Source organism: Suillus subaureus (genome assembly GCF_016647635.1).
Source record: "Suillus subaureus strain MN1 chromosome Unknown BJ212scaffold_28, whole genome shotgun sequence".
NCBI lineage: Eukaryota > Fungi > Basidiomycota > Agaricomycetes > Boletales > Suillaceae > Suillus > Suillus subaureus.
Genome location: NW_024538584.1, coordinates 138,272 through 163,845, shown reverse-complemented (window position 1 = coordinate 163,845; position 25,574 = coordinate 138,272). Strand labels below are relative to the sequence as shown.

The window sequence follows — 25,574 nt, the reverse complement described above, 5'->3', positions numbered from 1 at the left end:
TGACATTGGCTGGCTTTAGCCCAGCCCCACAATGCGCTATTCTTCCACAATCGTTATTCAATAACCGTCGGGTGTACTTTCGAATGCGCTGATTGTTAATTAGCCTCATGTCATGGGGGACGGATTCCAGATATCAACTTTTAAATTTGGAGGAACGACTGTGAGTTCTATTGACCACGCTAGGAAAGACTACTGGTAAGATAAGGGTGAAGATGGCTTAATGAAGATAAGAGAGATATTCTTATCTCAGAACACTGTTCGATGAATCAGACTTACTGTTTCTTCCAGCCCTTCCGTCGCCGATGCAGTGCCAAACAATGTCGACCACTAGAACGCTGGGAGAATATTATTGCAGTCGTTATTCTGCCCCGCCGGATTGAGTAGCGTCGTTGTACGTTGAAGCTCTTCCTGATCCAAGTGACATGAAGACGAGCTAGAAGTAGGAATACCTTTGGCGGATTGCGAACGGCCTCCATGCCGCATTCGACTGGATGTTCCTCTAAGTGCTGCCGGTGTCCCATCTCTCTCTCTATTTGTTAGCAGAGTCGGTGCCCACGGTAGGTTAGACGCGCAAACTACATGACTCCGAAGGTTCCACCAGCCTTGGGAGAGTTGCCCTCACAAATAGGGTTTTTGCAATCTTGTGGCAATCAAACTGCGCCCACCCAATTGATCACTCTTCTGATCGGCATCACGTTGTGATTGAATCGCCAAAGGGAAAGTTTATCAATGTTTTTAATACGGTTGACAGCGACTCAGCTTTCCTACGTACTTACTTATGCCTCTCGGCCCTCACTAGCTCCGATGCCTCTCACACAAGTTACCCGACCCTCGCATCATCTGCTCGTTTGTATCACGCCCTGAAATTCACGGTTTCGTCCTCGTCTGATTCGTTTAGTGTTTCTGGTAACGGCGGGTCTCCAGCATCCCCGTTATGATCCGTCGAGTACACTGGCAACTGCACTGCTGTGAAATTCAACGATACCATTGTTTACCCAATTTGCCCATCTCAGCATCGTTCCAAAGGCTGTAAGCTCATTATTGTGTGAGTCCTCTATTAATAGACGCCTATCCGTAGGCAAATCGTACGTCATACAGTATGGATTGCTGTTGCTGACTGAGCGTCGAGCTACTCGGCTTGTGACTAACACCAACTTGAAGCGAAAGTGCCAAAGCGAATACAGTCGTATTGATACACTCCAACAGCAAGGCAGCCAAAGGCAACGAGGCATTTGGCCTCACATCGCACAATCGCCTACATCAATCACGCCCATGTTTTTGACATAAGTCAGGTCCAGGATTTGACAGGTCATTGGCTTCTAGCTCCATGGCGTGGAAACGCACAGCAACGCACAGTGCTCGCAGGCTGTGGGGTGCCGGTTGCAGCCGGAAGGGATGGTATATTACTTAACTCAATTCAGATTTAATTGATCGTATCAACGGCCTCGATGTAATCAATGGAGCATCACAAATCACAAATCTCGGAACAAGTCCGCCAGGATGGTGGTATATCTGCGGCCTGAGGTCGAACGTCAAGTTCGCCAATCCCAACATGTCCCACGTCTCAAATAATCCAGCTTGGTGGCCGTACATCCAGTGGTGTTATATATTGAATTATTTTATAGGTTCGTGGAGAGCAGGGCGGATGATGGCTCGAAGACTAATCTCCCTATCTTTGACTGTGGTTTAGTTGCATCTTCTACTGCAGTGGTATACGACTGGGGTGAGCAAGATCATGACATTGATAATACTTTCCGAGGGGATTATTGATACTGATATGCATTCAAGTATTGTCATTTACACAAGAGGTTAGTCGATGCTATTACCGACGAAGCCATCTCACCGAGAATCCTTGAATAGTTCGATTTGATCTGGGTGAGCAAAATACCACTTCAGAAGCGCAGTAGGCTAATGCAGTTGATTCGGTGCAGACCCGACGCTGGTCCTTCTTGACTGTTCTCTATGTTTGTGTACGTATCTTATGCTATACGCGTGGTTGCCAAGTCATGCTGACTTTCACATATACTAGGTGCGCTGCTGTGGAATACTATATTCTGTGTACGTTTGCATCGCTAACTAGATGACACTGCACTGTGCTAACGAGCCATCTTTTCCAACCAGCGTCTACATAGTTGGTATGTGCCGAGCCAAATATATATGTTTCTTCTGACTGGTGGGATGCAGCAAATCTCCCGTTCTCGATTACAGATGTAGTGAGTATTCTGTGCCGCTACATGCCATTCCCAGAGTACTAATGTACTCATGCACAGGAGTGAGTGATGTTCTCGGCCGGATTGTTTTTTCAACATAACGACTGTAACAGCTGTAAGTTCATCTGAAGCACCAAGTCCACCAGTGCGCATCGCTCACTGAGTTTTTCAGGCGATGTCCTTTACTTCATGCAGGTATGGATACCTGTCGTCGTCAATGCCATGCTGGGGGGTGAGCTCAGCTGAATACTTCATTGATATTCAAGTGACTGAAATACCATGCAAGTCATCATGATGATTCGGATACATGCCATGTATCAGGGATCCAAAGAGATGCTCATTTTCCTTGGTGTAGTCTTACTGTTGTGCACGATCACCTCTGGAGTTATGACGGGAATAGGAAACGTCGGAGCTTCAGCGGGTGAGTTTCAATTACGGATGAAGGCCTCTGGCACATGAGACTCATGCACGAATACCAGAGGATGTTATCCTTTCTGGCTACCGCACATGTCTGAGTCTCGGCGTCGGCGGCACGCTGAACCAGGAAATCTTCATACCCACCCTTGTATGGGAGGTCATTGCCTTGTTTCTCGCTGTCTGGATTGTCATCAAACATATCCGTGAACTGCAAAAATCACCGACAGGATCGACTATCGTTGACTGTTTCACGGTGTTGATAAGAAGTCATGTGCCATACTTCCTAGGGTGAGTTCGGTAATTTGTAAGTTATTATCTTGTTCCACTAAAGTTTCCCATATGCTAGCTTTGTTGCTGTGACTTGCTTCAACCTCGGCACATTATCTCCCACCTTCAAAGTGCGCGGATGTGACTAATATCTACATCTGACTACTTGCTGACCACCCATCGTTTCCATAGGGTACAACTAGCGTGGGTTCCGGTGTTTATTACGGCGTTTTCCAAATCGCCCAGTTTGTGCAGATGTTTGTGCTGGGACCACGTCTCGTCCTCAGCATTCGGGAATATCACGCCAAGCTGGTAGCCGATTCCGACGAAGGAACTCGCATGACTACGATCGCTTTCCATGAGCAAGGATATGTGTCAACCGGCGGTAACACTGTGTAGCACGGGAAATGCGCAGGGAGCATTTGGGGAACATGTGTTTGGTGGTATTGCTCTGGAGCTCTGCACGAAACATATCTGGTAGTTTGGAGGATCATCAATTTGGGCAAACCAATTACATGCACAGTTGTATTTCGTAGATATTGCGCAATCAATCGATGCATACGAGTGTAATGCGGCAGGTGCGACGGGCTCGGGAAGCTCCAGGAGCTTAGCCTTTGCATCTGCTACTTTGAAGACAGCATTGCCTTCGTATTTTTCCACAACAAGATCTCCCCGTCCGACTCGAATGCACGATAGCACCTATAGCACCTAGATCTGTCAACCGCGTGTGCTCGACGGTACTGAGTAAAACTCCTTGCCAAAGCGGTGAGGCTCAAAGTCGGCGGCGGATAGATTGTCGAGGATTCAGCAGGATCAAGAGTGATTACACTGGGAGCAAGATTGAGTCCTGACGCATCGCGCATATGTGGCCAGGGAATTACTCGAGCTAGATGTCAGCGAGGTAGTAGGCTGCGCAAACCTTGACACCTCTGTTCTTGTGTAGTAGAATGGAGGTGTTCATGAGCTAGGTGCGGAGCCTGTGGACGGGTGATAGTGGTCGAGCTTGGCAAGCTTTGAATTTGAGGAGTGCGACTGCTGGAAGGTCTTTCGTTCCTACAAATTTTTCGTTGAGGACGAGTCGCTCGGTGCAGGATCCCCCCACGCATCTGAACCACCATTTCCTTGACGACGATGAGACAGTGTGCCTTGGTTCTCGAGTGTAAGTAACTTGAAAAGATGGACCATAGGAAAGGTAGTGTTCATTACGTAAGGTATGGTTAGTCGGAGTTCACAGCCGCAACAGGTTCGCTAAGGCCCGGGTTGTTCCTATACTTCACGTTGTGCACGTCGAAATTGTCCTTTGAGCTGATCCGAGTCCGGAAATGATTAATGAGGTCCGACTCTTCGCAGATCGGAATCAAAGTCAACCACCGAAACGAATTTTCATGGGTGTCTGACCCCGCCAGCTGCCAGTGCCAACTTCCAAGCAGCAACTTCGTCTGAGACATTCAAATTGTTCACGACGTGAAACCGTTCTCAACATGTAAGACTACTTCTATCGAAATATCTTGGTATCATACTCATGCGCCCTTTAAATTTAGCCTGCGAATTATGATATTTGTACCGACAGTTCGAGGCAATTCTATGCGCACGCTATTCTATATGGACTCGATCATGAAATCCCGAAGATGAGTCGAAAGGCTCGTAGTCTGGTCGTTCTCTTTGTCGTCTTGGGGCATCAGGCCCGGTTTCACAAGACTCGTTCGTCTACGATAAGGATTAGCCCAATCTGTAAAACTTCTCCATCGATGGGTCATAGGTTGTGCACGGACTGCCATATCGCACGGAACACCGTTTCGCACGATTTATCTACTCATTGAAAAAGACTTGAGAAGGAGAGACTTTCTAGAAGCGGTAGGGGTAGCGGCAACCCCCTGACCAGAGCTTTCGCAGGCTCGAAACCGCTGCCAATTCGCTTTACTAGCCCTTCTCTCCCTATGTTAACAGCCCCCTACCCTAGGGGACGGTGGACTGCAGCAAGGTGCGAAAAGGGTGGTCAGTCTAGAGCCACTCCGCGTAGACTAAATTCTATGCCGCCGAGGAATGAGGCGACTTAGAAACGCAACTACCAACAAGGTGAAACATCCTGATTTTCTGCATGACATGCATTGACTTTTGCTCCACAATGTGCTATATTTCCGCTTTACGCTATTTTACGACCGTCACTGACTCACCAGTAATTTCGAATGCCTCAATATTGCCGTCGAGGCTCGGGTCACGGGGAACAGGTTCAGATATGTATGGAGTTAGACTTGCTCGTGAACAGTATTAGAGGTGCGTCGTTCAGTCGTAATAAAATCTGACTGAAATTCCATGATTGCCAGAGCTGTTATGTATCGTGAGCGCACTCGCATGCAGGACCCGCGCCTGATCTTGCCCGATCTCCCCAGTGCAACCTCTCGAGATAACTCGTCAGGCTTGGGAACAGAAGACCTGAGCATTGAAACGGCAAATGACTGTCTGGCATCATGCTGTGTACTTCTTCTACTTGAGTATAACCCTGTCTAGTTCTCATTTGCTGGCTGTCACGATGATCAAACGACCGCCGATACAACGCAGAGCGGAACGGTTGTTGGAACTATTAGCCACGCGAGGAACTCTTGCCAACTTCTTGCTGTATCAAGTGCGGCCAACGCTGCATTTCTGAGGACGCTCGGCATGGTGCATTGACGTGCTGATGATCTGCTATGCATGATCGTGCTGTGATGTTCGTTCACAATATATGTGCTGGACTGATTTATTGCTCTACGTGCGATGCTACATATGCCAAGCTTCCAACGAGCATGAGGACCGTCGATTCGGGCATAAAGTTCATATCGAAAATGGCATACAGCGAAAACACGACGGTTATTGCAACCTTCAATTTTGAAGCGATTGACTCAAATGCGCCTCTCATACTATAAATTCCCTAAGCTACTTCAACGTCAAGCTTTCCGTTTAGCTGGATCCTGCCTAATATCCGATAAGTTATGCATTGACCGGCACTGCCTTGTGTGATTCAGAGGTCTGAGTTTGAAATGCACACTCCGCTTGTGATGTGCTGGTGCACTTCAACTTATAACCTCCATCTCCCACCAATCTACTACACAACTAATTCACCATGGAAGAAGAAGTAGCCGCCCTCGTATGTTCAATCCCATTGTAGTTCTTGACCCCGTATAAAATGCTCAATTTCCTCGCGTTGTCAGGTTATCGATAATGGATCCGGAATGTGCAAGGCTGGCTGTAAGTTTCTCTTCGATCTACGTGTTTCACCGTCTGATAAGCATCTTCGTAGTTGCTGGTAATTCAAGGCCGTTCGTGGGGTATAATGATACGAACTGATCCCGTCTCATTAGGTGACGATGCTCCCCGCGCCGTTTTCCCGTACGTTTTAGATCGTATATCATTACTGATGATCCAGCACTCACACAGACTTACAGCTCCATAGTTGGTCGCCCTCGTCACCAGGGTGTCATGGTTGGCATGGGTCAGAAGGACTCTTATGTCGGGTAAGCTTCGGCTATCTCATTTAAGCTTTCACCTAATTTAACTCGCGCAGTGACGAGGCTCAGTCCAAACGTGGTATCTTGACCCTAAAGTACCCCATCGAGCACGGTATTGTTACGAACTGGGATGACATGGAGAAGATCTGGCATCATACATTCTATAACGAGCTTCGTGTGGCCCCGGAGGAGCATCCCGTCTTACTGACCGAGGCCCCCCTGAACCCCAAAGCTAACCGCGAAAAGATGACCCAAATCATGTTCGAGACATTTAATGCACCTGCATTCTATGTCGCCATTCAAGCCGTCTTGTCGTTGTACGCGTCCGGTCGTACCACCGGTATCGTCATGGACTCCGGTGACGGTGTCACCCACACGGTTCCTATCTACGAAGGTTTTGCTCTGCCTCATGCTATTCTCCGTCTCGACCTTGCTGGTCGTGATCTTACCGACTATCTGATCAAAAATTTGATTGAGCGCGGTTACTCATTCACGACGACCGCAGAGCGTGAAATCGTCCGTGACATCAAGGAGAAGTTGTGCTACGTCGCCCTCGATTTCGAGCAGGAGATGCAGACTGCCGCTCAGTCATCGGCACTTGAGAAGAGCTATGAGCTGCCTGATGGTCAAGTCATCACCATCGGTAACGAGCGGTAAGTTGATTTTGCCCTGATTATTGCATTGTCTTAACTTATAAAATCACAAGATTCCGTGCACCCGAGGCTCTCTTCCAGCCTGCATTCCTTGGTCTCGAAGCTGCTGGTATCCATGAGACTACGTAAGAACTCATTTACAAGAAACGTAGTGTGATTTACCCCCGTCCTAGGTACAACTCGATCTTCAAGTGCGATCTTGATATCCGTCGCGACTTGTATGGTAACGTTGTGCTGTCGGGTGGTACTACTATGTTCCCTGGTATTGCCGACCGTATGCAGAAGGAGTTGACGTCACTCTCGCCTTCGAGCATGAAGGTTCGTGTCAACATTTTGTGTACAGTCGTTATTCTCATTCGTCGCCGCTTATAGGTCAAGATCGTCGCTCCTCCTGAGCGGAAATACTCCGTCTGGATCGGTGGCTCTATCTTGGCTTCGTTGTCCACTTTCCAGAACTTGTGGTGTTCAAAGCAGGAATACGACGAGTCAGGTCCTGGTATCGTTCATCGCAGTACGTGTCTCTCATCTCATGATTCTACTTGTTCTCAATTACCCCCGCAACAGAGTGCTTCTAAATGTAATGAAAGAAGTAACCACGTATACGATGTACTAGGACGACATTGTTATTGAATCCCAGTGACACTTTGATATTTCAATGGCCGGAGGAGTTCTATGGGTAGATGGAAGAAAATTTTCTATGTTAAACTGTTTGTCTTCCCTGCAGACGAATGTCAATTTCGTAATGAACGTTGATCGTGATTTGAATGACGTATACCAAGTTGGATCAGGAGTGCACTGCTCCGAAGTATTTGTTTGATCACTTTGAAGCAGACATTTCTGATAAACTTTTAATAATTAGTATCTTTTAACAAGCCGTAGTCTGGGCCTCGGCGATTATTCTGACTGAATCCCGCTGCACAAAGCGGACATGAACAGAAAGAATGCATGCATTGAAAGTCCCTAGACGACAACGACATACATAGTGAGTAATGACCCAATTTATCGCTCCTTCTTGGTTTCTGACAGTTTCTTCTCCTCCGCTTCCTTGAACGATTGCTTGTCTTCCATCAAAGAAACGACGATGTACGCAATGAGGACTATGTTCGCCGCACATATGGCGGTGATCGCAGCATAGTTGGAGTTGCCTTGAAGAAAACATCAGTACAAACTCGTGATTGCATCCTGTAGTAGACGTACCAGACCAAACATATTTTTCAGAGAAGAAGTACGATGAGATTGGTAGGATGGCAAGAGTTGCAGCGAAAAAGAGGAGTTTCATGAGCGCCGCCCTTTGATGACATCACCAATAGGTTTCCGGGATACGACGAGTGAGTGATATTTTCATCTGTGCTATCTTATGAAGACAAACCTGGAGGCCGCCTGCTCTGAGGCTTTTGCTGCTGCGACCTGATCACTCATGCCCAGTCGAAAATGGATCAAGGGTATGTTCGAATTCGGATGGCAGCTTCAAAGCGTATGTAAGCAATTCGGACTTCACTTACTTATATAAATTGACTCAGCAACTTGTCGTCAACTCGGATGCATCATGCACCAGTATCCCACATAATCAAGTAACTCGAGTTCATCGCTACTATCACTTGTGTCCTTTGATATGCTGCTATTCTCATTGAGATCCAATGGGCATTTACTGCATATCAAAGGTGAAACTTTGTTGTAACAGACCTGATGCTCTCTCGCAGGCGATTAATCTTCGACACCGTGCACAAGGAATTCACAGTTTTTTCCAAACGACGCACGACGCAATCGTCTAGCAAACATTCTATCAATGCTCGCAGCATACGGAGGCCACGCGGAATTGACGAACGAACGTTTGCAACGGAACAACGATCCCAACAGGGTTCGACGACCTCGGATAATATAAGATCCAGGCGAATGTGTCCAAGTTCCGCGATGAACATGTCTGTATGTTGACCACAAGGGGCGCACACCCGAGGATTGGTAAAGCGCTGGGTGCAAATGCGGTGGCATCGGTGCTGATATGCTGGTGCTCGTCCTGAGAAGTCTCTTGCGCGGCTAGGGAGAACCTTGACATAGACAACCCTCCGTTGCTCGTTGAAATTGGTTGCAGGAGTCTCAAAGACATTGTATGTGAAAATAAAGTAAGCGTCGGCACAAACACCTTATATACAGTTTTCAGCAACAGACGCATGAAACAATCTTGTTTTCGCTTCAGCATCCCTTCCATTTTTGTTGTGAGCTAGACTGGGGACTAGCTCGGTTATAACTAGCTCGTCTATAGACGGGCTGGTCACCAGTCTAGTTGTCAGCACTCAGCTCCGTTGTGACATCGTGGCGCCCTTTGAAATTACAGTAGCTTTATCAAAGGTTTTTCTCAGAACTTGCCGCGTCATTTTCTCACAGGCTTTCACTGCTTCACTGCTCATAATTTCAAGTACGTGCTCATTGATCAACCTTATCTGGTACTCAGATTCCAGCAGTGGGGCATCCTGTCTGATCACGAGGGGGCCATCAAACTTCGCTAGGCTGCACTATGCCTCTGTCCCTCCTGGTCGTTTTGATCCAATCGTGTTTCTCCACAATCTTGCCAGCACCCTTCGAGACTGATTCGAGCAACAAGGCATCCCGTCTGACATGGGTGAAGCATTTACGCCATGTCCGAAACTTCCCCGCCTATCTCACGTATCCTCTCATCATGATCTTAGTCGGTCTCCTCTGCTGAGGAGATGAACCATGTCACTATTGCTTGCCCGCCAGGCCGCATCGAAATTTCTACATCAGCATGTCACTCTTTTGTCGTCTTCCTCACGCCATTTCGACCCCCTCAGGGAAGCCATTTTCTTGCCTGGCTACGAATGCTTTCTCATGTAGTGGTTATTGCGGCGCTTTGACCATTCCTGTATAACTGGCGAAGCAATGCCGTACGGTATTCTGGACCCGGTTGGCACGTTTCTGCATACCACACGATAAACTTCTCGTCTCGTCTCGCGTGGCACTGACGCTGCCTTAGCGGAAGAGTTCGAGCAGCTAAGCTTCGCCTTCGTACTGACGTTTTCGATCAGGCCAGTCCCCGCAAATCTGATGACTGACTATGCAATGAGATGATATCGTCTCACCCGTCAGCATGTGCAGCAGTCCAGGGAGCACTTGATGCTTTACGGAATCAACGGTTCCACCTGGCCTGCCACAGAATGCCGAATCGATAACAACCATTCGGGTATTTGCGATGCGCGATGCGCCTTTAATGATCGGGGACATCAAATCTCACCGGCAGATTCCTGATTTTGCATTCTTATCTGCATGCCACACTATCGTGGGCAGTGAGAAGAGTCCCGATGAGTTGATCCATCTCGCTGCGGCTATGCAATTCTCCAAATTTCGCAGTGTAATTGGTTCCATGTGATCTGTTTGAACTGCACATGAGCTGTGGTAGTGTCGCACAAGGCTGTGAAACAGTGTTTGAAGTGCCAGTGGTAGGCCATTGGCTGGCCAGGAAAGAAGACATGGCGGTTGGCAATGCCATGTCCATGGCTATGACTTTTTCTCACCACGTGACAGACGGATGCTCCGCTGATTGGATCGAAGCGGATTACACCGTACTGCACATCATATCATCGAAACTTTCAAGTTGCTCATCCTCTTCACCTTTTGCATCCAATTCGACAAGCTCGTAAAATTCCAGCTCATCATCAAGGGATCTCATGCCTATCTTCTCTGTCAACACTCCTGACCACATCACGATATTGACTCATCCTGGAGTACCTCCTTGTTGTCGAGAAACGCGCAAGCGCGGGCAACTGTACTGCATCAGCAATTTGTGGAAGTCCAACATCTCAATACATTTGAAAGCCACTGTATCCCACGCCTCAACTTTTCATTCCATCCAAACTGTTCGTCGTGGACAGACAATTTCCTAGGCTCTGCGAGCCGCGTGCGAGTTATATTCAACAGCTATCAAGGATTGACGCTAGCACGGACCGTCTTGGACCTGCGGACGGATCCATTTGCTCACGGTCAATTGTATACGGCGTTGTCGAGGGTGAGAACGTGAAGAGACACGCTGTCTTTTTGCGGAGATAAACAAGGGACAAGACTGCCAATGTTGTATTTCCTGGCTTGCTACTATAAAGCCAACCAAAGGGGTGTCCTTGTAAGAAAAAAATGCAGGCAGCGAGCTTGTACCATAGGGTATGATTAGGATACAACAACTGGGAATGTCACATTAGAATTATCGTGAAGACATGATTTACATAAATAACTGAGATATAGTTGGGACAATGGGGGAATGAAAGAGATCAGGATCACGAAAAAATGCAATAAAATAGCGATTCGAGCCTCAAACTAGACACCTATGTGAACAAATACGATCTGCTGTTCCAGTGGAATATTATTGCGCCGCAATTTCCTCACAGCCTTGTGCAACCCCACTGCAGCCCGCGTGCAATCTAATCTCCCTGAATCATCGATCAACTTGTCGTAAAAAGCAGACACAACCTGCCGTGCAGCCTCGTCATCAACAAACCACATAGATCCAATCACACTGCGAAATCCGGAGAACTGCATCGCCGCGGCGAGATGGATCGACTCATCTGGATTCTTCTCGTCGCCCACGGTAGTGTGGCAAGCCGATAAGAATGCAAACTCCGGGTTCTGCCAGTTCGATCGGATGATGTCCTTAATCATCAACGGCCTATCACGCATTGCGAAGGAAGATTCAAATGGTCGTTGTCGATTCGGCATTCCGTGGCAGGCTAGGTGAAGCCACTGGTTATGGTTTAGTGCATCGAGGACACCCTGCACTGTTGCATCGCTGTCCTCGAGCGATGTGAAGGACGACACGATGGGCACGAGACGCTGAGCTATGGCGGCTAATTCAGGAGCGACGCATCGCAGTTCCTTCCCTCTGTCCGGGTTTTCTTGACCAATTGCAACAAAATATTGAGTAGATGCATATTGAGAGACACGCTGTCTCGCACGAACGAGCGTCGCCAAAGTGGGGGTATAAGAGGAAATGTAGATCTCTGACAAGTTATCTCTCTCCCTCTCATAGGGTCCTGCTGCATGTAGAGGAAGCAAAGTAAATTCAGCAGTGGGACACCACCAGATACGCGAGCCATGGCGAACATTTGACTTCCTGAGGGCTTGGACTATGGGGTCAACGATATCATGCCAAAGCTTGCGGAGGATGCTCACAAGCTTGTTCTGATGATCGGAAGAACCAAATTGCTCTGCGACGGACTGAAAATCAGAGGACAATTCGGAGACTTCAGCCTGCGTGACATCAATCGGAAGGTGGACAGGATTTTGGTTACTTAGGACAATCAAGGCGTCGCACCTGTACTGGCTAGCATTGACGATGATGACAGGTCCCTCTTCAGCGGCCTTCTGTAGGTCTGAGAACAGGGGAGGCAGGAGAAATCGAGACAAGTCAGGGAGCATACGAATGCGAGAGACGACATCATTCCATTGGATGGCCAGTTGACGGATTTGTGGAGACTGGTCTTCAGTAGACTGATCAAATGCGCTACGAAGGCGAAAGCTCAGCTGCTCGAACTCTTCCGCCAAGGCTCCGCCGGTATCACCGGGAAGAGAAAGTCCATCAAACGGTGAGCTTAAGCGTGTCAACTGAGTCCAGAACACTGCACGACCTTGCTCCACCAATTCCACAGCAGTTGTCAGCGCACCACGACGAACGCTGCATGAGAAAGCGTCCACAGCAAGGGACGCCGTAGCCATCCTTACGACATCGAAATGACGTGACGAAGACGACAAAAGAGTGACATGCTGATCCAGAAATTTCGATGCAGTTTAATATGCGAGCAATGCAGAACTATGGTTTGTCCCTTCAGCAGCGGTAGCCCATGACTTGGCAGCAGTAAGATCCGCACGAGAGACTGCATGAGATATGTATGGGAGTTGCAAGAACAGGCTAAATGTTTCATCAAGGTCAGACGGGAGGCCCCGCTGCCTGAATCTGTCTCGAAGGCTGGCAGCGAGATTGTTGAGAGACTGTAATCGACCAGAATGACCGGAGGGACGAAGGAGTAATGCAGCCCGATGGAGCTCGATGCACTCATCAAGGTCAGACAGGACGCCCCGCTGCCTGAATCTGTCTTGAAGGCTGAGGGCGAGATTGCCAAGAGACTGTGATCGATCAGAATGACCGGGAGGACGAAGAAGTAGTGCAGCCCGATGTAGCTCGATGCACTCATCAAGGTCAGAAGCGACGCCCCGCTGCCTGAACCTGTCTCCAAGGCTGGCAGCGAGATTGCTGAGAGATTGTGATCGATCAGAATGACCGGGGGGACGAAGGAGTAGTGCAGCCCAATTTAGCTCGATGCGCTCATCAAGGTCAGAAGGGACGCCCCGCTGCCTGAACCTGTCTCCAAGGCTGAGAGCGAGATTGTTGACAGACTGTGATCGATCAGGGTGACCGGGGGGACATCTCCTCAAGGCCGCTCGACAATTTTCCACGTCGCCTGCCATGCTATGATACCACAGTTAAGTTATACGAAGAATGTCAGGAGTACAGGGTGGATGAAGCCGAACAATACAAGTGGGCGAAGACGACGAATACTGTTGAATTATCGCCTTTCATTAGCACAGCATCCGGGCAGATAAGTTTGAATCGCAATGCATACGCACATTAGTGGAAATCCGAGGAATCAAGTAGTAGAAGCCTGTGAGAGTGGCTCGAGTTGGCGTTTGGAGGTTGAAAACATTCATACCTGCCGGTAGCACGTCTATGGCGTATGCACAAAAGGAAGTGAAATGCCGAGCGCTGGTCAATTACGCCAGCTTCCACGTATCCACTGCAGTCGACAGTCACCAATCCACTACAGTATCCAGACGAATCGAAGCTAACGAGCTCTGCGTCTGTCAATATGGAAGTCAAAGTGTCGTAGGCTTGAGACTACCTAGTGCAACATGTGGGGTACGGTTTGATCATGATTCAGAATTTTACACTTTTTATGGAGAACGCTGTAATGAATGTTTAGCCCTAGCGACCATGGCAGCCGACGTTGGTCGTGTTTCTGTGGTGGTCTTCGTCAGACTTTATCAGGAAGGAGTTGGACTTGTGCCAATTGGAAGGTGCCGCTCAATTTCTAAATGTCGTCAAGCCGCCTAATTATACATAATCCGAGGGACCCACCCTCCAAGCTCTCGCCATTTATATTTTAAAGTACTCTTGCATTCCCTCCCAAGCCTTTATGATAACTCCTTATACGAGTCTCTAGCGCCCTTCCTATTTTCTAGCCTTTCCTCCGATACCTCCAGCGCGCTGCCCTCATCTTGTCAACTCTTCCCTACCCCTTTCTTGCCACCACCCGCACCTACACCCAAGACAGTAGTCGAAGACGCCAACACATCTCTTGTCACATTGCACATCCACATGCAAGTCGATGACGCATGAACTAGAGTGCAGCAGCGTAACTTATGCAGCGGGCGCGTGACAGACCCACCTTCCTTAGTTGCTGATGTTGAGAAGAGAAAAGAATCAGGTCTTCCATGACCAACTCAATCGCGTTTCAAAAGAGTTGGTTCGTTTCTTCAATGTCATTCTTAAATGCCACTTGACTCTCGGTTGTTTGCAGGCGACCGGCAAAGCCGGTCTCTCATTTGCTTTGTACAGTCTTGAGAAATAGTCCTCACACAAGCTTTCGGACGAAGAAGTAGCCTATCTTGCTGGATCCCTCTTTGATACCAATTCAGACACGACTGCTGTGGCGATCATGTATGTTGTCATGGCTTGGCATGTTATCCCAAGGTGCGGGAGAAAGTGCAAGAGCTGGACATCATTGTTGGTCCTGACAGAGGTATACCAAGGCTCATCTTTGTGAATGAAACTCAACCTGGTCGTTACAGCTCCCACGTTCGACTACAATTCCCTTCCGCAGATCGAAGCGTTCATGTTGGATGGAAACCTGTTACAACGCTTGGATTTGCTTACTGTGCTTTGGCCGATCTCGTTTATGTACGTTTCCAGTGCTCTGGCTTGTTTTCCCTATTCTTATGGCTGCTTGAGCGGAAACCTACAGAATAATATGCTGATTACACTTTGACAGGGCAATCCCACGCGACCCAGTGTTTACACCAACCCCGACAACTTCAATCCCGAGAGATGGCTCAGCAGCAAAGGCAAATTTTGGGACAACATGAAGTTCCCTTCATATGGCTTTGGACACAGGAGCTCGCCTGATATTGGACCGAGTAGAACCTTGCTAGAAAACAACCTGCAGAATCTCCCCCGGGCGGTACATAGCGTTCAATCTTCATCAACATCGCGCCCCTCCTGTAGTTGTTCAAGACCAGTCAGGACCCAGAGAACCGGATTGATGAGATGAGCTTCGTGGATAACGTGATTTTACACCCCAAACCGTTCAATGCGCGCTTTCAGCCGCGGTTTGGGGATGAGGCATTATTGAGGGACGTGATGGCTCAGTATGGGAAGGGGTTGTAGGATCTTGAACATGGGGTACTGACTTATGCATGACATTGGGATGTTGAGGTTTGTACTATTGGCGAGTAGCATCAGGTTGTTTTTGGAATATCGAACTTCAACGTGACTGCCCAGGACCTCAAAATAGCGCGCGTGTGGTTGTATCGACACTGCATGTCGACTTTGCGCAACTTACACATGCACCATCCAAGTCTCAATTAACCCAAAGTACTGCCTACCAGTGGACACGTTCTATGGTATATGGCTACTCACAGGCTTCTTGCATGTGCGCCGCTTTTTTTACTTGCATATCATGTTCAAAATACCCCTGCAGATTTCTTGTTCCGCCAGTCAGCACCAGTCTCATGCAAGCATTGGTTCTCTGACTTCCTTCTTGCTTCCCTTGCTCAGTACTTCTTGACGCGTGCAACACCCGCCATCCCGAGCGCAATTGCAAAAACAGAACCGACTTCGCCTGAATTGATTGGGTCAACTCTTGGAGGTGCTGCTCAAATTTTTAATGACATTGTCAAGTTACATATGTACACAGACCTCTCGACAGTGTGGCTGTGTACATCTCCAAATTTTGCAATGTGATTGGTTCCATGTGATCTGTTGACGACGGCAGATTGTGCGATAACCCAAATGATGGCTCAGGGGAATTGAGCTGCACATGGGCTGCGGTAGTGTCGCACATTGAAGGCTGTGAAATCGTTGCGCAAGAAGATTCCAATGAAACAGCGGATCGCATTTGCGTTTAGTTTGAGCGTCCGTAAACCATGTTGCACATTTTCTGTAATCCTGTTATTTAACATTTCTGTATGATAGGATTTTTGACATTGCATTGTGTGCTAATACTGCTGTATACATCAATTATTAATAGTGCGTAGTTACAAAGCTAATTGTATTCGTGCGCACTGTGCATGGCTAGTATCAAAATATACTTAGTATTTTAACACATGAAACTGATACAAGCGAACTGGTACAACATCACATCAGGATACCGCAATCGTCGCATAAGGAAAACAAGAATCCTCTGCAACTTCACATCCAAAAACAGAATCCAAAACCAGCCTACCAGTGGTGAGAGGAAATAGCGGACTGTACGTTGACCCGGGTGGTAAGAAGAGCGAAGCTAGTGCTGTCATCCCGGACGGTGGTGGATAAGATACCAGTATCCATGAATGCGTGCAGGTTAAGCATCAGTCGAGAGATGAGAGTAGCGGACATGCTAGAGGTAATATATAAGATCGGCCCGTATGTATTGTATCAATGACTCACGAGCTAGTAAATGTGGCGAGACTGCCTCTATTGTCAACCTTGGCAATTATCGGGAAGTAGTCAACCAAATATTGCGGGTTTATATGCTTACTGAATTAGACTAATTCAAACTGTCAGCACTTTGACTCCATTGATATTCATTCGTTGACTCACATAGTACGTCAGGATGTTCGGTATATTGAACAGTGTCATCGCTCTGAGGGCATGTGGATCAGATTCACTCGAGCCACGATCTCGCTAGAGCCTCACCCGAAATACATCGCACCTGTGTTAGGCCGATTCAGCATTTGTATTACAGGCGCAACGAATGTCTTACCGTCGTGAAATACGATATCAACAATGTTGCTCCTGGTAAACAGAGACAACCGCAGCAAGCCTCTAGTTTTGCAAATTCTGTACACTGTAAGAATAAAAATGAGTAATTCAAAGATGAACAGGGCCACCCATGCCAGCCCAACGCCTGCAATTGGAGAAGGCCATGACATCAAGTTGCGTGCAAACGTGATTTAGAATTCACTGACGAGCGGCTCTGCAACAACTTTTGAGAAAACGCACAGAACGGGGGTGAGAACGACGTACACTGTTGCTGTATATGTTTCATAGCAGCCAACTCCTGGAAAAATGGTCGCATTGCTTGAGAAGTGTCCAATGGCTCCCGCCTAGGAAGGATCAATAGACACTCGAGTCCAAACGTCTACGTGAATACATACACAAGCTCCTGCTATAAGAGTGAAACCGATGATTATCATCCAGGTAAGCAAACGCTTATTACAGCCGTAGAGAGCATAAATGCGAATGGTCAATACGACTCCGTGGGAATTTTAGCATGCGTATTTCTCGCAATAAACTCGTAACTCACAGCACACGATGATTCCTTGCGAAAAAAAGAACAGTTGTCTGCATAACGTGAATTTCACACAACTAAGCCACTGTTGAGCAAAATAACAAATATGCAAGAACCAGAAATGAAACCTCTGTGGAAGTGAGTTCTGTGAGCTTGCGAGTTGGGTACATGCATAATGAAATCATCGAACCTCGTCTGAAATGGGCAGGAAATCGATGCATAAGGCGAATATATTGCCGAGCAGAGCCATATAGCGATTGACGATAAATAACTTCGCAGACAGTGCCTTCGGACGACGCCAAATAAAAGTGATTTCTTCTGGGAGGGTCACCATATGGTCGTATATCAGGATACCTAGAAAATTTGTCATCGCTCGACGCTCGGAAATTAAAGATAAAATGTCCTAATACTGTTTGCCACGAGAACGGCGTACAAGTGCATCCACCTGGTAAATCGCAAGGATCAGGATACACAGTACATCTATGCAAGCACCACTCACAACTGCTGTGATTCATTAATATCCGACATTCCAACGAGACAAATACAACAGGGTGAGGATGTTAAAATACCCATCCTGCACAATCCTATAAGTATCAAATTACATAGTGACGTGACGTAGCAATGCTAACGTGCCTTCCAGTACTTGGTATAGGAATAAATCAAGTGCCATGATGTTTACAAGCTGGAATTGAGTTCGCGCGCAATATGTGTACTGTTACTGCTGTGCACCGATGTCGAGAAATTTAAAGTAAGCTATCAGCATATGCATGTGGTACTAACACAGATCGACACAGAATATGATTCGTTAACCACGCTGTCAGTGTAGCAGCGCATATGTTGCTGTCAATCATGGCACCATGGCGATGAAAGGGGCTTCCGGGCCTCCCTCGAGTCCTCTCCCATCCAGAATGGCAAAGAAGGAGGTCCATGGAACCGAATTTGGCAACACAAGGACAACATGGCGGTGCAAAATCAGTTTTCTGTTTGATATCTGTCATACTCACGTGGATCTACAGGGAAAATCACGTTGATCATTGTGCAGGCAGCACAGCACAGATACAACGTTGGGACAGCTTGCGTGTTTCAAACGTCTCCTGTAGGCAGGAGAATAGAGTGACTCGGAAATCTTGAGAAGGTGGGTGACAGTTACTGATCGTTCTCGTGACATCACATCACGCTTTTATCACACGTCATGTTGAATGTTGTTGACAACGTTCAACGTTGAGCGCTTTGAGCAAGCACTTGCCTTTCTTTCTTCCGTTTTATCTCAGAGTGTTATCGTGCATTGTGCAACAGCTGCCCATTGCCCGACGCCACTCAGAGCTTAATTGGCTGTTATAATACGCACACCCCCAACGCCATGGAAACAAGCAGCTCCAGACAGCAGAAAGGACAGATGATATGCTCTCGGTAAAATCCATAGCATAGTAAGATTGTTTCTCTGAGAACCATCGTCGTGCGAAACATCTTTTGACACACACACAGCATCTACTCAATGAGAGCACTTTTCGACTTCTAAGATTCTGGGCGCTTCAAGTTCAGGCTACTCATCTGATTGATTTTCTTGCTCGTTCGACATATGTGCGGTGAGGATTGGAAATGGGTGTCGGGACTTAAATGTCATTGAAGTCGTGCAAGAGCTGAGTTGTCGACTTTTTAGGGAGGGGATGTCTCCTGCTAATCTCCCCTAGCCAAACCATACAGAAGGAATATAGTCTCCTGCTGTTTCAAGGGTGTCAGCCCACCAGGGTCTGTACACTGTAGAGACTCGTTAAGGAACGTCATCCAATACGACGACGACGTTCCTTGGCGAGTCTCTACAGTGTAAAGTGACATCGTTCTTCGAGTCGGCCTCTTTGTGCACTCTCATATTCACAAATTATTGCACCACTCGGTCATCCTTCCATCGCAAACTACCGAATCACTAGGTACCACCAACTGACAGAGGGAAGGTCATCAACGGTATCAGTCATTGAGTCGATTCTTCAAGCTTTCAAGCTCAAGTTCCATTGCGTTCTCATTCACCACTATCACACCACCTAATCATCCTTCTAACATGATTTGGACGGTCTCCAACAATCATGCTAGAAGGATCAGATACAACCCTCATATGATGATTCTCTACAGAACACAGGCTATGCAAAAATATCAAAATCGAACCGACGCAACCATCCCAAACGCTCTAAGCAACCTCCACAAAAGCCCTATAAAGCTTCAACGCCGTCTCAAGCGCCGAAAACTTCACCTCTGTTCCCGCTGCAATGAACACCACCTGCCCCTTCCCTACCCCCAACCTCTTCGCTCCCTCCGCCCACACCACCGTACCCTCGCCCTCGACTACAATAGCAATACTCGGCCCTCTTAGCTTGTGATGGCTCTCGACACCTCCTTTCGCCACAATGACTTGCATCACTGCTAGTTCGTCGATGGGCGGGTTGTATAGAAGCGATCCGGATGTGTGCGTGCTTCCGCGGGTGAACATTGTGGGTTGGATGAGAGTTTTGCCTGAGGTTGGGTTGTATGCGACGTTTGAGAGGAAGGTGGAAATGTCGAGGTTGGATGGGGGGGAGAAAGCGAGGGGGATGGTGTTGTCGGACGTTGCTATGCATTCGATGATGTCTGGAACGAGTTAATTTATCTTATTGAACGCAGTTTGGATGACAATTCTCGTACCTCCTGTGATGTATGCGTGGGGCTCTCCGGTGGCGACGGAGAAGGCGTGCCCAGGCTTTAAATCGAAGTAGTTGAGTATGAAAGCGCAGAAGACGCCGCTGTCGTTAGGGTACATCTCATGTAACCGCAAAACGAGCGATTTTACAATCTTTTCTTCGTCGGATTCTTTTCCGGCTTGATACCTGTCTATGAGACGTTTGAGTGGCGCCACCTGCTTCTTCCTTATCTACCTGTGCATAGCATGAGAACAGGTCTTTGAGAGCTGCTTTGCATTCTGATTTGTCGGGCGAACGCGCCACTGATGTAAAGTGCTCTATGATATCGGCTGGGAAGAGGGAGGCGAACTCTGGGACGAAGGAGAGGAACTTAGATACTTGGGATGTTGGGAGGAAACCGCAGAGAGCACTGAAATCTGAAAGGGCTAGAGCCATTCCTGATTTGTGGTTCGAGTCTGCGTTTACTTAACATATGCCATCTCATAGCATGGAGAGGCCTTACCTACGTACACCCTGGGATTTTCTGAATTTATGTGTTCCGCATTGTGCTTGTCAAGATGGATTTGCACGGGGAGTGCCTGGTCGAAAGACAAGACTTTGAACAGGAATGGAATCTGTCCATTTTCCAAGCCGAACCGCTTAATGGAGGGTTCTCCGACGAGTCTTGGGTGGGCTGCGAGATGCTCCGAGAGTAGCTGTCTGGTGGAATGGACTCGTGTTGGCGCGTTGGGGTGAGTGCCCATCCATATCTATGGAATGTTAGACTGTGTGCAGATTACTTTAAAGGACAACGAACTTCTGCGTAGGGTTTTGATTCGTCTATTTTGAAATCTGGTATACCTGCGCCGTCAGCGAGCTGAGCTGCCAGTGAGTTGCTACCTTTCTTCCCCCATGGATAGTTCTGCGTTGCAGGAATGAGGCGAAATACTTGTTCTGTCATCGCGATTGGAGCGCGAAGCAAGGGAGCATGGCTGGTTATATAGGCATCTGGGAGACGCGCACGGTGAGGTCATCATGACGCGCCTATCACGTGCCATTATCTTTCGGGATTCCCCTAAACCTTAATCGCATGAACTGCATAACACCGGCGATTGCCGTACACGGAAATCCACGCTGCTATCGTCGACCTCAAGCCTAAGACATCGCCGACGCCGACAACCATGGTCAACATCCCCAAGTACGTTGCCAGTCTCATTCACTAGCCAATTGGGAATAACTGATGAATTATTGCTGAAAAGAACTCGCCGGACCTGTGAGTAGCCTCTGTTCTTGTTATGTATTCGCAAAAGTTAATGGTTGTGTGTAGACTGCAAGGGCAAGACGTGCAAGAAGCACACGTATGTTCATAGTTTGGGTCTATGGTGTCAGAACCGCTGAGAACGCTATGCAGGCCCCACAAAGTGACGCAGTACAAAAAGGGCAAAGATTCCCTGTTCGCTCAAGGAAAGCGTCGTTACGACCGTAAGCAATCAGGGTACGGTGGTCAGACTAAACCTGTCTTCCATAAGAAGGTGTGTTTTTCAGTGCGAGACCATGGGATTCTGCTTATTGGGTTTTGGGGATGTAGGCAAAGACAACGAAGAAGGTCGTGCTGCGGTTGGAGTGCACGGTGTGCAAGTACAAGATGCAGCTTTCGTTGAAGCGTTGCAAACAGTACGTCTTTGTTCTATTCACGGCATGTACAGATCTGATGTCTTCTGAAGCTTCGAGCTCGGTGGTGAGAAAAAGACAAAGGGTGCTGCCCTCCAATTCGTACGTCACTTTGCTTATCATTGGGTTCTAGCAGCTAATGATGACTGTATAGTGAGCGTCTTGGGAGTCGTTTCATATTTTGTTTTCCACTGCTATGTATCCTCAAACACATTATGACATGACATGCAGCATACTTATTCTTACGTGTGACTGGTGATGCGCCTTCCCTGATGAGCCGACTAGCCTATCAAGCTCTAGTGTGAGTGTCGCCGAGTGTGAAGATAATTACAACGCCCTAGCAACAACAGCTAGTAGCCGCCCATTTTACGACGTTAGTGGAGCACAGATTAGGCGATGTAGTAGCGATGAGCCAAAATGATTCAGTAGCGCCGCATTGATTTTTTTGAAATTGCTGTGATGTGGCTCGTGACGGTAAATTCCACGACGGCCTACTGTTTCTTGGTCATTCTTAATTTCTTATCGCGAACCTGGAACTAGAAGGAACCGTTGGGGGTACTACCCGTTAGTATAAAGAGGAGTCATCTAAAGGAGAAGGATCTTTTTCATGCACGCTCCAAACGTAGTCGAGACCCGCGATTCTGTGCGTGGTCTGATCACTGTCGTCGAGGAGGTTGAGCTCATTGACATTGACATTGACATTGTAGACGAACGTGTCCACTTCACAAGATGACTCCGAGCTATCATCACACGCCAGCCCGCCCTCTACACCTCCAAGAGGTCGTACACGTTACCCTGACACGCTAACTCGCGTTCCCTTGCATCGTCGTGGAACATCCAAGACATACGAGCGCCTCGAAGACCTTCTTCGCGAGGCTGGTTACAAAGAAACTCGCGTCTTTACACCAGAATCCGAGCGACACACAGATCATGCGACCGATAAACACACGAGCAACGTGCGTGGCGGTGTAGGTGCCGTCGTCGGTTTCCTCGCCGGCCTCGTAAGCCGCAATTCGAGTCTGGCACGGGAACCAATCTCCAACAACGATTCACACTCTCAACCACCATCACCGCTTGCACACATCAAGGCTCTCCATGCATCTTCTTCCACATCCTCCTATTCCTTTAACACATCCCCAGAGAGCCTTCGTAAGCATTCCCGCTTTCACGCCACCCAGGGCCAGGCCCGACGCGACCTATTCCCCGAATCCCATGGCCGGTCCCAAGCCCCGGGTGCCTACATGCGCCATCAATCCTCGTCTGGCTTCTCCAAAGACGCTCCAAACGCCCACGCATACCTCCGACATATGGCATCAGCACCAAACATTCAACCCCTAGCTAAACGCCCCTCCTCATCAAATGTCTCCCTCCGCTCCCATCGCACTCCCCACGTACAACCCCGTTCCTCCCGTCGAGTCTTGCTCCTCACAGCAGACGACATCATCGAGACGGACGACCCTCCGCCGCTCCCTCGTAACTGGATGGAATCCGTTGCTAAAGCCCTTCTCTCTGGTGTTCCTGAGACTGCTTCTATGTACAAAACGAGCTCGACATTATCAGAGACGACGAATAGACCTAAGGAACAGAGACGTCCACCATTGCTATGCGCACAGGTGCGGGAACAGCGCGCAGGTACGATTGAAGGGAAAGTGAGCCAGACGAACGTCATGTGTAGGTCTACGCCTACGTCGCGTGCGGGATCGAGGGTGCGTAGAACCGGTGCTGAAGACGATGAATCGAGACATAGACGTGACGAAGAGAGACGGAGGAAGAACAAGCGGGAGGAAGAATCAAGGAAAGGAAAGGGGAAAGGGAAACGCAAGGAATCAGATATGGTTCCTTCATTAGCCCGTACGAGGGTTGAGAACGACGAGTGGAGTATGAGCAGGTGCCTCCCCGCGAGCCATAGACAGGAGGGACCGTGTTCTTCCAGTTCATCCTCTGAAGATGACGACGAAGAAGACGAAGGAGAACTAGACCTAGAACGGTTACTCGTCCCAGCCAGACGCCAAGCCTCCATTCGCAGTCTCCGAAAACATCTTCATCCACCCAATACAACAGGTAGCCTCCGAGGGGTTCCTCGAACGTCCCCTACTGTCAGCGGTACCACCAACACCATCAACGGCCAACTCTCGTCTTTCGCACCAGGTTCACGACAGCATATCTGGCTAAACGATTCCTGGGGCAGAGGTAGAGGCCGCAGGTGGGTCGTAGGCGAAGATGACGATGATGAAGGGGACGGATATGGAAACGGGAGCACTAACGACGCGTTGTTAGCGTCTGAGATTGGGGGGACCGGTTCTAACGCCAGTACTCGTACACGTGCGGGGATGAAGCGCCGCCGCGGGTTGCCTGGCGCGTGGGTGCAGTGGGGCGGTTGAAATTGATGCTATGATGATCAAGGGACTTCCCCTTCCTCTTCCTGGTTCTAATCGTTTGCAGGGATAGACCCACGTGCGGAACGGGGTTGGTTTGTTGGTGCTTTGGAGTCTGAACCCATCGTTCATTCGTGCGTGCTTGACTATTCGCATTTTTTTGTTATTTTCATCTTCGCTTTCGTTTCATGCACATTGTTATGGTATGGTATAATACATATGCTTTATTGATGTTGTGGCCGGTATCTCAGATCTTACTGGGACGAAGGATACGAGTAATATACTTTGTTCTAACTCGAAGAATAAATGTAATTGTTGATGGTCTTGGTACTTCTTGAGCTTCGTCATTATTTAACGTGTTACTTATTGTACTGAATCCTTGTGCATCATGGCTCGAGGAAAGGAGAGATATGCCACTGCCAGTGCTCCTCGCTTTACTCCTTCCCTTCCTAGCCCTCTTGTGGTTGACGTCCCCATGGCTCAATGAGAGAAATGCCATTGCTGACTTTTCTCATCGAGATCAGATGATGGCTCACATCAGTAAGCTTTTGGGTCCTACTAATTGATTATGATTAACTCATTCTGTCATTCACGGTCCTCAGTTCCAGTAATAGTGTTATTCATAAATTTTGATGCCCTCTATGACAGCGAATTTGCAAAGCTAGGAAATGAAGGAGCGTTGAGGAAAGATGCGAAAGAACTAGTTCCCAAGAGTGCCATGGAGTCGTTTATGAACGGGCCAGAACTTAAGTTTATATATATGACCCTGCCACATCCGTTGCACGCCAAGACATCATATATGCCTTCCTAGTAAGCCAATAGTAAGCTGTTTAATTACTAATTTGAGGTCAACAGGACTGCTTATCTATATTTGACATTCAGACATGGATGAGGATGCTGCAGGTTGCCGGCCACTCATTGAATGCACGACTGAAGCACTGGATGATGAAACACTCAAGCAGTTCATCATCTCAACTCAGCAGACCCATCAGGAGCTGTGCATTGAATATGCAGTTGAGAGGCAACTCCCTGAACCTTATTTTTGAATGGCAATAGCTGAATTTGACTCTAGAACACTTTCGGTGCACCTTGATTCTGTTCAGACAACCTTCATATTGGCAGATGTTCAGGGGGAAAAGCTAACAGCCAACCTGTATCAGGAAAAATGTTGGCCATGAGTTGCACTCTGCAACATTATGTAGCACTAAGTAGGCCACATAGCACAACAGAGCATCTTCATGTGATCCATAGCTCAATAGAGCACCCTCGTATGATACATAGCACTATGTACAGTCCTGTAGCAC

General features: G+C 48.1%; 9 protein-coding genes across 9 annotated transcripts; 5 read left to right on the top strand and 4 right to left on the bottom strand.

The window, feature by feature from the left end:
* The first annotated feature begins 5,871 nt into the window (after positions 1-5,871).
* On the top strand, positions 5,872-7,794 carry BJ212DRAFT_1372760 (actin). Its single transcript, XM_041336339.1, has 10 exons — positions 5,872-6,018; positions 6,083-6,119; positions 6,172-6,177; positions 6,233-6,260; positions 6,317-6,385; positions 6,436-7,032; positions 7,086-7,157; positions 7,206-7,350; positions 7,405-7,543; positions 7,597-7,794. Exons 1-10 carry the CDS (start codon positions 5,995-5,997, stop codon positions 7,605-7,607), a joined length of 1,128 nt encoding a protein of 375 aa, XP_041190170.1. The 5' UTR covers positions 5,872-5,994; the 3' UTR covers positions 7,608-7,794.
* A 146-nt stretch (positions 7,795-7,940) lies between these two features.
* Positions 7,941-8,502, bottom strand: BJ212DRAFT_487276 (uncharacterized protein). Its single transcript, XM_041343320.1, has 3 exons — positions 8,402-8,502; positions 8,230-8,321; positions 7,941-8,177 (listed from the first exon to the last, which is right to left on the bottom strand). The coding sequence occupies exons 1-3, from the start codon at positions 8,449-8,451 to the stop codon at positions 8,032-8,034; spliced, it is 288 nt and encodes a 95-aa protein (XP_041190169.1). The 5' UTR covers positions 8,452-8,502; the 3' UTR covers positions 7,941-8,031.
* A 2,850-nt stretch (positions 8,503-11,352) lies between these two features.
* On the bottom strand, positions 11,353-13,497 carry BJ212DRAFT_1301785 (CHAT domain-containing protein; the record flags this gene model as incomplete). The annotated part of the gene is made up of 3 exons (XM_041333180.1): positions 11,353-12,322; positions 12,347-12,706; positions 12,878-13,497. The coding sequence occupies 3 exons, from the start codon at positions 13,495-13,497 to the stop codon at positions 11,353-11,355; spliced, it is 1,950 nt and encodes a 649-aa protein (XP_041190168.1).
* A 1,247-nt stretch (positions 13,498-14,744) lies between these two features.
* BJ212DRAFT_1301784 (uncharacterized protein) lies at positions 14,745-15,472 on the top strand (the record flags this gene model as incomplete). The annotated part of the gene is made up of 4 exons (XM_041333179.1): positions 14,745-14,779; positions 14,878-14,986; positions 15,078-15,266; positions 15,311-15,472. 4 exons carry the CDS (start codon positions 14,745-14,747, stop codon positions 15,470-15,472), a joined length of 495 nt encoding a protein of 164 aa, XP_041190167.1.
* An 891-nt stretch (positions 15,473-16,363) lies between these two features.
* Positions 16,364-18,166, bottom strand: BJ212DRAFT_487145 (uncharacterized protein). Its single transcript, XM_041343319.1, has 12 exons — positions 18,076-18,166; positions 17,767-18,021; positions 17,592-17,706; positions 17,443-17,540; positions 17,312-17,391; positions 17,254-17,261; positions 17,049-17,192; positions 16,982-16,997; positions 16,886-16,928; positions 16,824-16,832; positions 16,733-16,770; positions 16,364-16,682 (listed from the first exon to the last, which is right to left on the bottom strand). Exons 2-12 carry the CDS (start codon positions 17,944-17,946, stop codon positions 16,526-16,528), a joined length of 888 nt encoding a protein of 295 aa, XP_041190166.1. The 5' UTR covers positions 17,947-18,021; positions 18,076-18,166; the 3' UTR covers positions 16,364-16,525.
* A 1,592-nt stretch (positions 18,167-19,758) lies between these two features.
* BJ212DRAFT_1301782 (mannose-6-phosphate isomerase) lies at positions 19,759-21,185 on the bottom strand (the record flags this gene model as incomplete). The annotated part of the gene is made up of 5 exons (XM_041333178.1): positions 19,759-20,195; positions 20,250-20,435; positions 20,461-20,700; positions 20,748-20,994; positions 21,042-21,185. 5 exons carry the CDS (start codon positions 21,183-21,185, stop codon positions 19,759-19,761), a joined length of 1,254 nt encoding a protein of 417 aa, XP_041190165.1.
* A 155-nt stretch (positions 21,186-21,340) lies between these two features.
* BJ212DRAFT_486805 (60S ribosomal protein L44) lies at positions 21,341-22,311 on the top strand. Its single transcript, XM_041343318.1, has 7 exons — positions 21,341-21,422; positions 21,484-21,497; positions 21,552-21,582; positions 21,636-21,756; positions 21,813-21,898; positions 21,949-21,997; positions 22,050-22,311. Exons 1-7 carry the CDS (start codon positions 21,406-21,408, stop codon positions 22,050-22,052), a joined length of 321 nt encoding a protein of 106 aa, XP_041190164.1. The 5' UTR covers positions 21,341-21,405; the 3' UTR covers positions 22,053-22,311.
* Positions 22,312-22,321: 10 nt separating this feature from the next.
* On the top strand, positions 22,322-24,743 carry BJ212DRAFT_1372718 (uncharacterized protein). The gene is made up of 2 exons (XM_041336338.1): positions 22,322-22,538; positions 22,603-24,743. Exons 1-2 carry the CDS (start codon positions 22,503-22,505, stop codon positions 24,274-24,276), a joined length of 1,710 nt encoding a protein of 569 aa, XP_041190163.1. The 5' UTR covers positions 22,322-22,502; the 3' UTR covers positions 24,277-24,743.
* BJ212DRAFT_1520841 (uncharacterized protein) lies at positions 24,397-25,362 on the top strand. Its single transcript, XM_041341700.1, has 4 exons — positions 24,397-24,810; positions 24,873-25,020; positions 25,061-25,080; positions 25,153-25,362. Exons 1-4 carry the CDS (start codon positions 24,681-24,683, stop codon positions 25,314-25,316), a joined length of 462 nt encoding a protein of 153 aa, XP_041190162.1. The 5' UTR covers positions 24,397-24,680; the 3' UTR covers positions 25,317-25,362.
* The last annotated feature ends 212 nt before the right edge of the window (positions 25,363-25,574 follow it).